The sequence below is a fragment of the Tenebrio molitor genome, chromosome 4, assembly GCF_963966145.1.
Source record: "Tenebrio molitor chromosome 4, icTenMoli1.1, whole genome shotgun sequence".
Taxonomy (NCBI): domain Eukaryota; kingdom Metazoa; phylum Arthropoda; class Insecta; order Coleoptera; family Tenebrionidae; genus Tenebrio; species Tenebrio molitor.
In genome coordinates this window covers 7136119-7151734 of record NC_091049.1, presented here as the reverse complement: position 1 = coordinate 7151734, position 15616 = coordinate 7136119, and the positions used below count along the sequence as shown (strand labels likewise).

General features: G+C 37.1%; 2 protein-coding genes and 1 long non-coding RNA gene across 7 annotated transcripts; 2 read left to right on the top strand and 1 right to left on the bottom strand.

The window, feature by feature from the left end:
• The first annotated feature begins 1396 nt into the window (after positions 1–1396).
• On the top strand, positions 1397–3896 carry LOC138128445 (WSCD family member AGAP003962). 4 transcript variants are annotated; one of them, XM_069044692.1, is made up of 6 exons: positions 1397–1495; positions 1669–1957; positions 2079–2323; positions 2375–2576; positions 2624–2875; positions 3304–3896. In XM_069044692.1, the coding sequence occupies exons 3-6, from the start codon at positions 2204–2206 to the stop codon at positions 3636–3638; spliced, it is 909 nt and encodes a 302-aa protein (XP_068900793.1). In that variant the 5' UTR covers positions 1397–1495; positions 1669–1957; positions 2079–2203; the 3' UTR covers positions 3639–3896. The 4 variants fall into 4 exon arrangements, with proteins under 4 accessions (XP_068900793.1, XP_068900791.1, XP_068900794.1 ...); XM_069044690.1 differs by lacking the exon at positions 1397–1495 and having other exon boundaries at positions 1529–1957; XM_069044693.1 differs by lacking the exon at positions 1397–1495 and having other exon boundaries at positions 2067–2323.
• A 25-nt stretch (positions 3897–3921) lies between these two features.
• On the top strand, positions 3922–15600 carry LOC138128447 (sex-lethal homolog). Of its 2 annotated transcripts, none has more exons than XM_069044695.1 (5): positions 3922–4060; positions 4185–4473; positions 14467–14664; positions 14724–14881; positions 14979–15600. In XM_069044695.1, exons 2-5 carry the CDS (start codon positions 4196–4198, stop codon positions 15128–15130), a joined length of 786 nt encoding a protein of 261 aa, XP_068900796.1. In that variant the 5' UTR covers positions 3922–4060; positions 4185–4195; the 3' UTR covers positions 15131–15600. The 2 variants fall into 2 exon arrangements, with proteins under 2 accessions (XP_068900796.1, XP_068900797.1); XM_069044696.1 differs by having other exon boundaries at positions 3993–4128.
• Positions 7122–8328, bottom strand: LOC138128462 (uncharacterized). Its single transcript, XR_011158679.1, has 3 exons — positions 7738–8328; positions 7316–7682; positions 7122–7254 (listed from the first exon to the last, which is right to left on the bottom strand). It is a non-coding gene; the product is annotated as an uncharacterized lncRNA (long non-coding RNA).
• Positions 15601–15616: the final 16 nt, after the last annotated feature.

The following is a 15616-nucleotide window of genomic DNA, read 5'->3' as shown; positions in this document are numbered from 1 at the left end:
AATGAAGACTGGCCTTACTTTGTACCCCCTTACACCGAAGAATTTCAAGCCAGATGTCCGAACCTGATGGTATTGGTTATCAACAAGTTTATCAATGTCTTAAAATTATAGTGCCTAATTTTAGCACATCATAATCCATCATTAAGAAGAAGTCAGGTCAGTCCTTAGTTCAAATTTTAGAAATGGTGCAAAATGTTCGACAAATTATCAAGGAACATCCCTCAACTTTCATAAGGCGTTTAAGACAGCAAGTTAAATTGTGTTATGGCACTTATCAGAAAATTTTTAAGAAGGATATTAATTTGTTTCCCTTTGTGTGTTGCAAGAAATAAAACCCACACATTACCCTAAACAAATTGGCAGATTCATAAGGGTTTTTGAAATTATGAGAGGCGAGTTTGATTCTGTCTGGACCACAATGGAGAACATTTTGAGCAGTTTTTGTGAAAACTTATTTTTTGACCTTGGAGTAATTTAAATGTTTTAAACATTGCTAGAAAAATACGAGTAAGTTCTCAATTACCCAAAAATGAGAGAATAATAACTTTTACACTTACAGAAAATAACAAAACAAAGAATTGTGAAAAATAATAATTTTTAAAATTTTGTAACTCAAGATTGTGCCTTATGAAGGAATTTTGTGTAACTGTGTTTTTTCCCTAATCAATAATAAATAATAATTAATTATAACTTGCTTTTAAATCAATTATTCATGAATTACAAAAAATTTATAAAGGCAATTAATAATAGATTTTTGAGAGGTAGGCAACCAACAAAACGAGTGTTTACAGCAAGTAAATAAAAGCGGCTGATCCATGATAGAAATACGTTTCGATAAAACAAAAGATGAGGTAGCACTCTTGATTTGGTTTCTTGTTGATCACTCTGTACATTATGATCGATCATCAGAAAAGGAAGAAGGGGCGGCAACTTTTTTTATGTAAAAACTTCAAACAAATGTCACAATTGACAAGTGACAGTTTATTAAGTTTTTAGAAATTACCTATGTTTTGCATAGTCGCCCCTTCATTCGTTTCTGTTGATCAGAAAAAAAGAGTAGATCATTAATTTATTATTAAGCAAGAATGAAATTCACTATTCTGATTAAATAAAAAAATATATATATTTTTTTTTCATTTTTCAAATTCTTGTCATGATGTAAAATGACTGATGCATGACGCGTTCCAGTGATTTTTTTGCTATGTGGGATTGTACAGAGTTGAGTTAAGCCCCACACCATATAATAATAAATTAATAATACAGGTTGACGGAATCCCGCACTTTGCCTCAATCGTTTTTGCATCACCGTCTTACGTAGAAGCGTTATCTTTATTGATTTTGGTTATCTCTCCAAGGCTTAATACCGCTTACTAATTTTTTACGGTAGGTATTAATAGAGATTTCAATTTTTACACGGTCGATTTATTAGACCTTCACGACTCAATTCGCCTTTTATTTCCTTTTTAATCTCGACATTTCCTAGATGCAAAGACTGGTGAGTAAAGACATTTCCAAAAACTTTCAATATTTTTGTTATTTACAGTAGTGTGATGACCTTGCGCATTACACTTCTCGGCTGTTGTGTATCATTTTCCAAATCAGTCAACCGAGAAGTTTGATTAGAAGCAAAATTAGTGCCACAAGAGCTCGAAGTGTGATTTCTTGCAGCTATTACTCGAATAGGATCAGAGGAAGCGTCGCGAACATTTTGACGGTCACTGATCGACGCCTGGGACGCCTCGCTCTGGCAAAGTGGGCTTGACGACGCCCTATTAGCGTTACGACCAACACAGTTTTAACATCTTTGTGTACGCTCGGTCGATTTGAAGCGCAGTAATGTAGTCGACCGCGACAAATCACTTCCCCCTTCCTTTCTACGGAAGAAATGAAGACTAAAATCTTCCCGCCTGGAAGAAAATCCAATAATGGGTAGGCGACGAAAGTGACGATAATTCAGGTGAGCAGACGGTGAAATCACCGCCGATTATAATCGATCAAAGCGATGATTGCTATCTTGTCGCTTTTATCAGCTAATCCCTTTTAATTGCCACGTCAGTCGTGACCAGTGCTGATTGCAGGCTTCCACACGACGCAGTATTATCCACGACTAACGACAACAAAGCAATACGAAACCAGAACCAAATTTTTACTACGAAATTCGAAAAAAGCGCCGAACAACAACCCAACAACTTCCAATGGACAAATGCATGTCACTAGAGTTAGATATTGGATATTGGCAATACTGTTATTTGTGTACCTGGCGGGCGTGCTGATTCTGTCGGCGGTCACACTGCACGAACCCAAAGCCTCGGCAAATGGACGGGTGAGTCACCACACCGCACGCAACAAGACCCAACTCGACCCCACATTGCAGCAATCCGACCGCGGACAACAACTCTCGCGACTGAAGAACTACGAGTACGGAATCCCGGGCCTGCGGCCGCCTCTCCGCCGCTCCAAGATCCAGTGGTGCACCGAGCTGAAGTACGTGAACCCTCCGCGGACTCCGGTGGCGCTGGTGTCCTTCCCCGGAAGCGGCAACACCTGGTTGAGGTACCTCTTGCAACAAGCCACCGGTAGGTCCAATCTAAGAGTCGACGCGCGACTGACACGCTTGTCGCAGGTTTCTACACCGGATCGGTCTACAAGGACTACGGACTCCTGAAGAATGGCTTCCCGGCGGAGAACGTCGCCAACGGGTCGGTGCTCGTCGTGAAGACGCACGAGTGGGGCCAGAACGCCAGGAAAATCTTCTCCAAAGCTATCCTGCTGGTGAGGGCACCAGGTCCGGCGATCCAAGCCGAGTTTAACAGGCAGAGCGGCGGACACATCGGATTCGCCTCGCCGGACCGCTACAAGAGGACCAAAGGAAAATGTGAGTCGCGTGAGCAGAATCGTCAAATGCAGAAGCTGCCAAAGTGCAATCGCAGAATATGTAAATGTGGCTCAAATGTCAATAAAAACGATACATCTGCAGTGTTCTTGTAGACTGTTAGAAGAGTGTAGAGTTAGATGTCATCAGCACTGACGTAAACCTTCTCATTTTGAGTTGTTTTGCACCAATTTGGAGTAGAATTTGTTTGTTTTGTTTAGAATTGTGGTGCAATTACAGAATAGTCAAATGTCATTCAAATGTCACCATACAAGATTCAGTATTCTTACACTGACTAGCGAATATCTAAGAGTGTGATGTCACCAGCACCAATACAAACTTCCTCTTGGCATGATTTGGAATCACAGTTGAGAGTTATTTTGTTTTCGATGGAGCGAGGTTGGCAGTTGTGATAATTTGGTTTCCTTCAGATTGGCAGCAGTTCGTGAGTGACAAACTGGAGGCCTGGAAGCAAACGAATCTCGACTGGTTGTACAACTTCACCGGCCCCACGCACGTGATCTTCTACGAGCAGCTGGTGGACGACCTGGAGCACACGTTGAAGTCGGTGGTCGACTTCCTTGACATATCAGCGGACGAGGGGTTGTACAAGTGCGCCCTCGACCGCAAAGAGGGGATTTACCGGAGGAAGAGGCGGGTGCTGAACTTCGACCCCTACAGCGAGGAGATGAAGAAGAAGGTGGAGGGCGTCCAGCAGAAGGTGTACGAGGCGATTTACAACTACGCGACGCCGAACAGGAGATGATGACGGCGGTTCGGTCGAAACGTCGTGACAATAAAAACGGGACTGAATCGACGCGAGGCCTAACAATAGCGGCCAAATTTTTTCGACACGTTGCTATTGCAATTAGGATTTTCAATTGTTGTTACATAGAGGACTAGGACCAAGTTATTGTGGTAGCGATATACCGACTATTCCTATTTATGTATTGAACCGAAACAGGCAATCACACAGCATAGGCCTAAAATCTGGAATAAAGACGAGTTGGTTTGTGTTTTTCTACTCCCGCCGTCTCATTTTGACCAGCACTGGTCCAATCTGGTGATTTTCTCCCCTGTAGGTTGCAAGTTTGGCAGTGAGCCGCGCATGCGCACTGAAAATCTAGTTTGTAGGGTGCTAATTTAGTTTTCGTTTATTTATTTTTTGAAGTTTTCCAATAAACAAAGGTAAGTCAGTTCGCAACAGGGCAGTCCGCCGCTTTTTCGGCGATTCGTTGTCATCCCAGGACGATTCGGTGCGTTGCACCGGCGTCCCTAACCTCCAAATTGACACATGGCCATTTTGTTGTAGTTTTTGAAAAGATGCAACAAGAAAATGCCAACGGGGCCAAGAGCGACGGAAATGTGGGCGCAGGAGATCAGGCCGAGTGCGACAAGACGAAGCTCATCGTCAATTACATACCCCAGTTCTCCACTGAAGAGGACCTGGCACTCATCTTCACCCCCATCGGGAGGGTGGAGAGCATCAAGATTATGCGGGACTATAACACAGGCTACAGTTTCGGGTTCGGGTTCGTCAAGTATTTCACAGAGGAGGACGCTGCCAAGGCCATCCAACAGATAAATGGATTGAATTACAAGTAAGTCGTACTCAGGGTAGGTTGCAGTGGCGAGTTGTCGCGAAAAATGTCACCCGATCTCTTAATCAACTGGTTGATTGGTGCAAGTGGTAAAAAGTACAAAAACAAGAAACAAACAGAAAAGATTGAGGTTAGTTTTTCATCAAAACAACATTTCAACTTTGATTGACCCAGACTTTTTTTAATGAAAATTGAGGTAAGTTTAATCATGTTAATTCCAGTTTTTCGCTTTGTTGTCTTACGACACTGAGGTGTCTTCAGTTGAGGTAGTGATTTTTTGATGTAGGTGGCGCTTTAGACGCCACCAGGCCCCCAATTGCTTTTTCATTTATTGCTGTTCCAAAAAGTTGAGATAATAAGATAGTCGTCAGATTTTTCTCATTCGACACACAATATGTACTTATTTTAATGTACAACGTGTTTGATAAAACTTTTATTTTTGTTGTATAGAAAATGTGTTCTATAACGTCATGTTCTGTGCAATAATGCCTCGTTTCTTTGTACCGCGTTTTCATCAACTCAAATACCACCTGTATAACGTCAGATTGTAATTTCTGATAAAGTCTTATCTGTCTGTGTGACTCAAGTGATAGAAATGGAATTACATATTATTTGGACTGTGACGTCTCTGAGTGAATCATAATGTTTGTAAATATATTCCCGATTCTCCGTTCAGTAAGTAAAAACCATAGAATTTTTGGCATTGACGGTTTTTATTTTTGAGAAGAAATTTTTTGCTTTTCTCGACGGTGAGGTTTGATGTTAATTCGTTAAATTGAACTGTAAACGTCGTTAAAATGAACGTTTAATTTTTGAAAAATAATTTATTTAAATGTTGGAACAAACACGATTACGTTTGAAGAATAGTCTTTCAAAGAAGTAGCATAAGACTGTTGAAGAATCTCAGATTTGATTATTCCTAAACGGGAATGATGTTTTCACTTATAATATCCCTAGTGCATTGATTATTTCCGGAAATTTTTTCGAATGCATTTCTAAAACGTATTAATTACGTTTTGGAAATGCATGAGAATAAAATTTCCGGATATTAATCAATGCACGAGGGCATATTCGGTAAGAAAATCGCAACGACACGGACATTATGCTTCTTAAATTATAAATTTTTAAATCGTACGACACTCATTAAAGACCAATAGAAAAATTAGTTCACGAGCCCTAACCAAGACAACAACAAAATAAATGATTTTGATTGGCTGAAAAAATTTCCACTTATTAATCACAGTTAGGTTGGTCTACCTACAAAAAATTTCCAAGAAATTTTTTTGTTGCCATGGTTATGGCTCGTGAACTAATTTTTCTATTGGTCATTAATGAGTGTCGTACGATTTTCGGTAAAAAAAAAAGGTTTTAAAAGATAAGCATGACATTATGCAGTGTATTTTCCAATTGGCGTAGCAACTTTATAGTACGTAACCACAAAACTCGAACAAAATCACAAACAAGAATAAAATGTAATTAACCTGAATCGGAAGAAGGAATTTCAATTTTTTTTAAAATGCAGTTAATTTAATTGATACAACATAAATAATTAAGAAAATAGTAATAGACACAGTAACTAATTGCAAACCGGTTTGGAATCCTTGAAAACTATTATGTATTTCATTAGCCTACAAAAACAAATCGTTAAAATACCGTGCGATCAACAATTGTTTAGATCAAAGAAGCCTTTGTGACATACTGGACGTATGTGTGAATCTAGACTTTCAGATGCTCTGGATGCATGGAAGTATTTTTGGTTGCATATAGATTTCGTCCAGCCAGAGATTGTGAGATTTTAAATTGTAGGCTTATAACGTAACACTACAAAATACACTAGAATACATTAATTAGAGCATAATTTCAGAGCAAAAAATGTTACTGCTGGAAGGCAAATAAATAAATAAACAAATAATTATTTACGCTAAAGTCCATTCAAAAATCAAAAAACTACCAACGTCGCATTTTTCTCGATAAATAACTATCGGCAACGCTGTCTAGTGTAAATTTGGTGAGAATTGTAATTTTGAGGTTAAGTGTTTATTAAATGTCAAATTACTCAAATTTATCGGGGGTTCGTGTGAATTCTATTCTGGGCATGTTTAAGTAAAAATAATAAGAATGAATAAATAAATGAAACGTGCTGAGCAATAATAAAACAATTTGAACGAAATTCAAAGCAATTGAATTTGATTTTGAATCAAATAAATGTCCTAATTTATAGTTACCAACATAGTATGAAAAAATAACTACCTAAGGTTTTTTTAAATTTTACCAACCTAAAGCAACAGGTGGCGGTTTTCCGATTTTTTAATGGACTTTAGGTAGTACTAGAGTGGTATATAAGAGAAAGTAGACTGGATCCTTGTTCCTAGGGGAGTGTTTGAGAGTTAGATTTGAGTTGGCAGCCTGGTTTCCACAAAATTTGTGAAGTTAATGCAAGCAAATGTAAATACAGAGTGATCAACAAGAAACCAAATCAAGAGTGCTACCTCATCTTTTGTTTTATCGAAACGTATTTCTAACGAGGATCAGCCGCTTTTATTTACTTGCTGTGCACTCGTTTTGTTGGTTGCCTACCTCTCAAAAATCTATTATTAATTGCCTTTATAAATTTTTTGTAATTCATGAATAATACATTTAAAAGCAAGTTATAATTAATTATTATTTATTATTGATTAAGGAAAAAACACACAGTTACACAAAATTCCTTCATAAGGCACAATCTTGAGTTACAAAATTTTAAAAATAATTATTTTTCACAATTCTTTGTTTTGTTGTTTTCTGTAAGAAAAGTGTAAAAGTTATTTATTATTCTCTAATTTTTGGGTAATTGAGAACTTACTCGTATTTTTCTAGCAATGTTTAAAACATTTAAATTACTCCAAGGTCAAAAAATAAGTTTTCACAAAAACTGCTCAAAATGTTCTCCATTGTGGTCCAGACAGAATCAAACTCGCCTCTCATAATTTCAAAAACCCTTATGAATCTGTCAATTTGTTTAGGGTAATGGGTAATACACAAAGGGAAACAAATTAATATCCTTCTTAAAAATTTTCTGATAAGTGCCATAACACAATTTAACTTGCTGTCTTAAACGCCTTATGAAAGTTGAGGGATGTTCCTTGATAATTTGTCGAACATTTTGCACCATTTCTAAAATTTGAACTAAGGACTGACCTGACTTCTTCTTAATGATGGATTATGATGTGCTAAAATTAGGCACTATAATTTAAAGACATTGATAAACTTATTCATAACCAATACCATCAGGTTCGGACATCTGGCTTGAAATTCTTCGGTGTAAGGGGGTACAAAGTAAGGCCAATCTTCATTTTCTTGTTTCACCCTCTTTCGAAAATAATCTAATAAAAATGCCTTCTCTTTAATGGTAAAACCCATTTTACAACTTATTCTGGGATAATTATTGCTTACAACTTCAATAAACGTCTGTAAACTTTGCCGAAATCGAAGATTTGTTTTCTAGGTTAAATCACTTAAATTATCAACAACAACAACCTTGAATTTTGAAATGTGACATTTCAACGAAGCATCTCCGTACCAGTGGCGTCGCGTTTGGCAATAAAGATGATAATTTACTTACTCTTACAAATGTGAAATGTTGCTCTTGTTAATCTTATAAATTGTTTCCCTTATCTTATAATAATAATAAATGCACAATTATAATTCCAACGTCTAAAATTCATAAGGTATCATTTTTTATTAAATAGCGTTTGAGACCATAAATTGTCTACGCCCATGTTTTCACCGCTTATGTGCATATGATTTTGCTACGACGTGACCGATAATTTGCAACGCTTGCTCTGATTTGGATTCTTGTTGATCACTCTGTAGTTAAAATAATATTTATATTTTACGGGGTGATCAAATAGGACTGTTTAAGTTGGTAACACTGAATTGTATTTTAAATTGTATAACAGGAGTAACTTTCGGTTGTTGATGGCTTGTCGTTGTTAATGCTATACCTACATCAGATATTTGTCAAATAAACCAACAAAACATACCCGGTTGCAGTGTTATAAATAACCGAAATATAAAATTTTCTTAATTGTACTGCCAACTTAAACAGTCCCTTTTGATCACCCGGTATTTTCACTCCAGAAACATTTTGTTAACAAAGCAAATTTATTTAAACGCAGATAACGGCAATTTTGACAATAAAAGTGCAGCCAATTGTCTGAATTATCAATCGAAAAACGCCCCTAGGAACCAGGATGGAATAATCTGTTTCAAAATTAAAAATCCACCAACAGTGCATTCTACCTCGAAAATACAACCGACAACGTCGCCAACTTTTGTTTTTAGTGTCTGCAAGTGTCAGAAAAAAGTGGGGTTATGAAAGAAAACTGTTGGACAGTCGTTTTGGTCGTAGTTCATCGTGTTTTTTATTCTCATTTTATTATTTCACTCAAAAAGTATGATATGGTAGCTAAAACCTTTTTGTACATAATAATTATTTTGTGTTTCATAAATAAACTCAACAGTTCAATGTCAAATTTTGGCGGGAGGTTGAGCCAACTCAAAAAATTAAACTTTTTCTAGGGATTTCTTTTTTTCTGCCAACATAATTCAACAGGTGGTGGATTTTTGATTTTGAAACAGATTATACCGAGTGACTATCAATGATTGAAAATTATTTCGTTATGTTGGTAACACATTTGAAATCTTTAGTTGGCAACATCGTTGGCATGACACACGCAATTTACAAAATTGCGTCAAAAAACGTCAAAAAAATCTAATTTTTTTTCCAACGCGAATGTATTTCGTGACTTAACCTAACCTAAATAGAAATGATTGACAGATGATGCACGAGAAAATTTGCACTACCAACTGCATCAGTGTTGCCAATCCACTATTTTGCTTCAATCATTTATAGTCACTCGGTAGTACCGAGTGACTATCAATGATTGAAAATTATTTTGTTATGTTGGTAACACATTTGAAATCTTTAGTTGGCAACATCGTTGGCATGACACACGCAATTTTCAAAATTGAAACAGACGTCAAAACAATCTATTTTTTTTTCCAACGCCAATGTACTTCCTGATTTAACCTAACCTAGATAGAAATGATTGACAGATGATGCACGAGAAGATTTGCACTACCAACTGCATCAGTGTTGTCAATCCACTATTTTGCTTCAATCATTTATAGTCACTCGGTATTTTCTCTGCGTAGATTTAGTGATTTTTATGTCAACCAATCTCTCGCTGGACAAACTATACCTGTTTCAATTTAAATTTGGAAAATTTTGCCGAAACTCGGCCAAACAGGCAACAGTACTGTATGTCCATTCTCTGTTATTGAAAACACCATTAATTTGATTAATAGTGACAGTTGTTTGACGTTTATTAGTTGAGTTAGCAAAACGAAAAATTTGAGGCTGTCAAAGTCATAGCCGCCCCTTATCTAAGTAATTGTTGATCGCACGGTATTTTCCAAATACACAATAAATCAACGAGTGACACCGCGTGGCAGGACGCGCTCCTATCATCGGTGCGCGAATTCAAACATGATTTACGGAAAATACCGAGTTTATTTAATTGTGTGAGTGATAGAAAATTGTGCTTCTACATTTTTCAATACGCTAAGATAACAATTAATCGTGTGTATAATCCATGTTTATACAGTATGTTATTGAAATGCGTTAAAAAAATTTAAACGGTGATAGAACTCATCAAAACAAATTACTTTTCTATTTACCATTTTTTCGAAAAATCTTTCTAAACCCACATAAAATTTTAATTAGTTTGATCGTAAATTCTACAGCGTGATCAACAATGACTGAGTCTGTTGGCAATGAAACAATTGAAAAGTACTGGTGTTTTTTGTCTCGTAATTCGCACTGACTGAATTTTTTAACTTGAGACGACATTAAAACCATTTTTGGTTATGCCGGTTATGTTTATGCTATTACAAAAATTAACCTTTGATGGTAAATTTCAAATTTGCCAAATTTCATTTTTACCAACAGACGCAGTCATTCTTGATCACACCGTAGTACCCGCCAATGTCTCCTTGCGTACATTAAGAGCGAAAGAAGGTAAAAACTTAGATAGTCAAGCAAAAACCAATTCTTTATTCGTAGTAAGTGAGAGTGACATTGAAGTTACGCACCACACTTGATCAAGGGCAGTAACCTTTAAATTAAATGTTCGAAATGACGCCCTCCGTAATCGATGCACGCTCTTGCGTGCCACAGAAGCTTGAGTTCTCATCAATATGTCAGAATTGTATCGAATTGCCTCGGTGTCATCTGGAGTCTCATACACAATCTGTTTTAAATGGCCACATTAAAAAAGTCACAAGGGTTTAAGTCCGGTGAACGAGCTGGCGATAAAACTGGTCAGTTATGACTTATTGAAGAAGCCATTGACAAAATGGTGGATCTTCTGATTTTAAGTGTTGGACGCGTCGAAGATGATAAGGATGTAATCCCTGTTCGTGCAGCGTTCTCCAAATTGTAAAACTGGAAACGTCAATTCGTAATGCAAGTCGCCGGCAACTAACGTTCGGTTCTTCGTCAACAGGGCAGGACTAAAAGTACCATAATCAATTAAATGCTGGACAGCATTCACAAAGGTACGTGGACAGGGAACTTGGCGACCGGGAAATCTCTTCATGTACCTACATACAAACGCCTGGTTGCATCAGCATTTGATAAAGCTTCCCAGTAGATGAGCACCATGTCTGTTAACTCCGGATTAGTGTACTTCACCATTTTTAACGATAATTACGGGAAATTCACTTTCTAATAAATTGTAACCACGGCCGCCGCATGCCGGTGAAGGACGTGACTAAATTATGTCAGTAAGTTTTTGCAAGATCTATCCGCCTGGGTTTTTGCCGTGTTTAGTTTTTTTTTGCGTTAACGTTTTTCGTACGAAGCCGTTGTTCTTTCACCGTCCCATCCATAAACGACTCGATGACACGGAATACGGTGAAAATAAAATCGAGTCTAAAATTGACCAAGGTTCTTTTCATTCTCAAATTTTATCCTTCTTTCATCTGCAATAAGGTAGTTGTGATTAGTTTGTACGGTTGGCTTAAAAAAAAATGGGAACTGTCAGAAAAAGTTTTGTCAGTCTTTAAATCCTTAAAACCCCCTTTAACTTTAAAAGCTCGTTGTCGGCCTTTTATCTCGTTAAAGGTGGATTTAAATGGGGAACATAACCTCAATTACATGACAAGTGACATTTCGCTAGGCTAGTGCATTGCCACAAATTGCTGTTTTTTTTTTGTGAATTAGTAGGTACTTACCGAATAATTAAATCAACATTTCGGAAACTTATAGGTATTCAGAAAATAAAGATATTCCATGAATTCATTAGTTTTTATTGCTCAATTGTTTTCTTGCTAATTCAATCTAAGTCTAATAGGTAACAGTTTTTTCCTTTCATGTTCTTCTCTTTCCTCTCTTCTCTTTAAGTGTAGGATCTTATTTTATACAAGTTTTGTTTTAGATTTATAAAATTCCTCCTTCACTTGAAAGGTTGGATTTGGCATTTTTGGTCGCAATCTTTTATTAATCGGATGTTTTAATTTGGCGCTGCTCCACTAGCAAAATGTAAAATGCAGAATGTAAACAAAAATTAAAATACCTACTCGAAATACAATTCAAAGTCCGAGGGAAACAGTTGCGAGTTACCAAAACTTTCAAACGTTTACTGTAAAATTCCCTAGAATTCCCTAGGAAAATGACTACGTACACACGGTGAATGATTCGTTTTCGAACTAATGCAAATTTTAACTAATGTTTCGATAGTCCGTTTTTATGAAATGCAGTCTCCTTTATTTTAGATTTAAAGTCGCATTTACCTTAAAGGCGCATTTTATTAAAGGAGTCTTTAGGGTCGGATTATGAAACCGGCCGTAACTTAACATCTGTCAAAGATAATCCCAACATTTACAATTAAGGTTTTTTTAAAACTTTGCCCAAACGAACACGAAAAACGTTATTTAATATTCGTGCGCTGTCAGTTTTCAGGTATTCGGTCTGTTTTACATCACTCGGCTGATGCCTCGTGCTTCAAACTTCGGCCTCATACCTGAAAAGTGATCTGAAAGCGCTGCTCATATGAAAATAACTGTTACCTAACGTATGCGGGAAGGTAAATTTCCCTTGTGAGCACTTTGTTTGCAGCATTCCCTACTCCTTGCGGTCGTGCTCCATTAGTGCAAATGCGGGAAATATCTTCCGAAATAGTATAATACATTTTGTAAGGAATAATTCAAAAAAGTTAATAAATGAATTATATTATAACATAATTACATAAACATTTTTGTTTTATAATACAAAAATTTCCGATAATATTGCGGAATCTGGAAAAGTGCCCCGAATGCTTGCAGCGTTTCCACGTTGAATGGCAAGGGAAATCCTCTCGAAAAGGAATTTCTTTGATTTTGAATCGCCTGATTCCGCGATAAGTCGGTTTCCGATGACATTAATGAAAATATTTAAAAATAATATTTGAAAAGTAATTAATTCAGCATTAGTAACTTTTTTCCTATTCGGTTGGTGACACTTTCCGCGCCGATTACTAGATTATTAATATTTATAGCGTCGGTTTATGCTTAGCCCATCATTTTTTCTGTAATTTCTGTTTCTGCTATAATTTTGTCAAATAATTACTTTTTATTTTTGTTCACCTGACAAACAATAATTATTATTATTTTCAGGGCCTTGTTATTGCTCTTACCGTTTTGAATTGTATTCTTATTTCTTTGATAATAAAATTACTTATTTATTGTGTTCATGAGAATTAATATTACAATTACAAATGTGACGAAATGCTCATTTTGTTTAAAGCGAATTGATGTTTCCTTCTGTCTTACGTCATTTAATACCAACCTTACAAAGCAGTTTGCCCTAGTTTCTGTTGCACTTCGAGGGTAACCAGGAAATACACATTTTGAGACTATATTTTCATTATTTGCTACTTATTGCTTAATATTTATCACCACTATTATGTGCTGTTATACCGTAGTATAACTTCTTTCTAAAGAAATTTGTCCAAACACGGTGGAGCTTTCGTTGTCTAATTAGTTTTGATTGGTCTAGCATCCTAGTAATATCAAAATTACCATTAGTACACTAGTGTAATTTTGTTTTCACCAACTTAATTCAACAGGTGGTGGTTATTTGGTTTTGGCATGACTTATCTCATTATCTGATAAAGCATCATCTATCCCATCAAAACGTTTATCAGAATTTTTTTTATTCAACACAAACAACTTGAAGTTAATCTATGCAGTTGTCATAAATCCAAAAACATGTTTTTGTCAAAATTTTATTTAACGTATTTAAGACGAACAACATCAAAATGTAGCGTGACCAAAAAGAACTGTTTGAGTTGGCAGTACTGATTTTTACTTTAAATGGTATAACTGGAGTAACTTCTGGTTGTCGACGACTTCACACTGACAATTATTAACAGTTCACATTGTTTTTTTCTTTTTTTATACCGTTGATTTTTATACATACATAACCTACAATTTTGTCGCTGTTGATTTCACATCAAATATCTGTCAAAAGACGTATCCGGTTGCAGTTTTGCAAACAGCCGAATAACAAAATGCTCTTAATAATTGTATTGCCAACTCAAACAGTCCCTTTTGATCACCCGGTATCCAAATTACTCAATTAATAAATAAAAAAGTTTCTTTTTTTTCTAAACATTCTTCGCATCAAAACATCTGTTAAAAAGTTGTGCAATGCGGTTTCAACAATTTGTTTTCTTGTTATGGAAGCCGAGCGAATATCAGTTTCATTTAAATTATTTCAGATAAAAGTTGGAGATTCGCTTTTCACATTTTCGGTCGTACTCGAGCCAAAGTTTGTTGTCGCGGCAGCATTCCTTCGACGGTGCACCCCGTCGGTTCGATCGTTATCTCTAAAATCAGCGAAAAACCGCGATCGAATTTTGATTTGCGGTCATTACCGTCCCCACTGTGACAGCAGCGTCTCGTTTGCAGGAACAAACGGCTGAAAGTGTCGTACTCGCGCCCCCCGGGCGCCGACATGAAAGCCTCCAACCTCTACATAACGAACCTCCCGAAAGACGTGACCGAGGAGGACGTCCACAACTTGTTCTGCAACTACGGCGAGATCGTCCAGAAGTCGGTGCTGAAAGACAAGATCACCGGCATGCCCCGGGGGGTGGCCTTCGTCAGGTTGCCCACCACACCGCACCCGCACGCCCCGCCGATCTAACCCCACCCGATTTTTGTAGATTCTCGAAAGGCGACGAGGCCCAGGCGGCGATCGCCGACCTCGACGGCAAACTCCTGGAGAACGCGATGCTGCCCCTCAGCGTTAGGGTGGCGGAGGACCACGGCAGACAGAAGGCCCAGTACCTGGACAATTGGGGCATGTCGATGCACAACAGGGGTAAGAGACGTCGGTTCTGAGGGCCGAAGTCGGGATTAAAGACGACTTAATCGCGACTTCCATCCGGTCACTCATAATTCGCTTTTTGGACTCCTAGGTTTCATGCCGTTTAGGGGGGCGGTGCCCTTCAGGAAAATGCCGCCGCCGGATAACTTGCAAAGCCGCTCCCGATTCCAAAATTACCACTCGAATAACGTGAGAAACATGGGGGCAGGCGACAACTACCTTCAGAATCCGTTCTATTGTTGATGGGGCGGAGTCGTGATGTGGAGTTGTGTTTTTTTCGCAGCGACAGTCTTTGTTTTGGTTGTTTTTTTTTCTTTTTCTTTCTGTCAATTTTCTCTCTTTTTGTTCAGTTTTTCCTCGCTTGACTGAATTGTGTTTTTTTTTTCTCCTCTTATTCGGTTAATTGAAGTGTTATTTTATTTACAAAGTTCTATATTTATTTTTTATATGACTAGAAGAAGAGGACTGTGCTTATTGACACAGTCGCCATAGTATAAATTTATTTATTTATATTATACCTATATTTATAGGAGACGTGTACGCAATTGTTTAACCATCAGATCTGTCTAAGAAAAAAACTCGACGCCGGACCAGAAAGTGTCGATTTTTTTTTTCTAGACGCAAGAAATTAATGTATACTTGCATTGTTTTTTTTAGAAAATAACTTATTTATAATTTATTTTTAGTTTGAAGTGAATAAAATTTTAATTGATGTTTTCTAAAATTTTT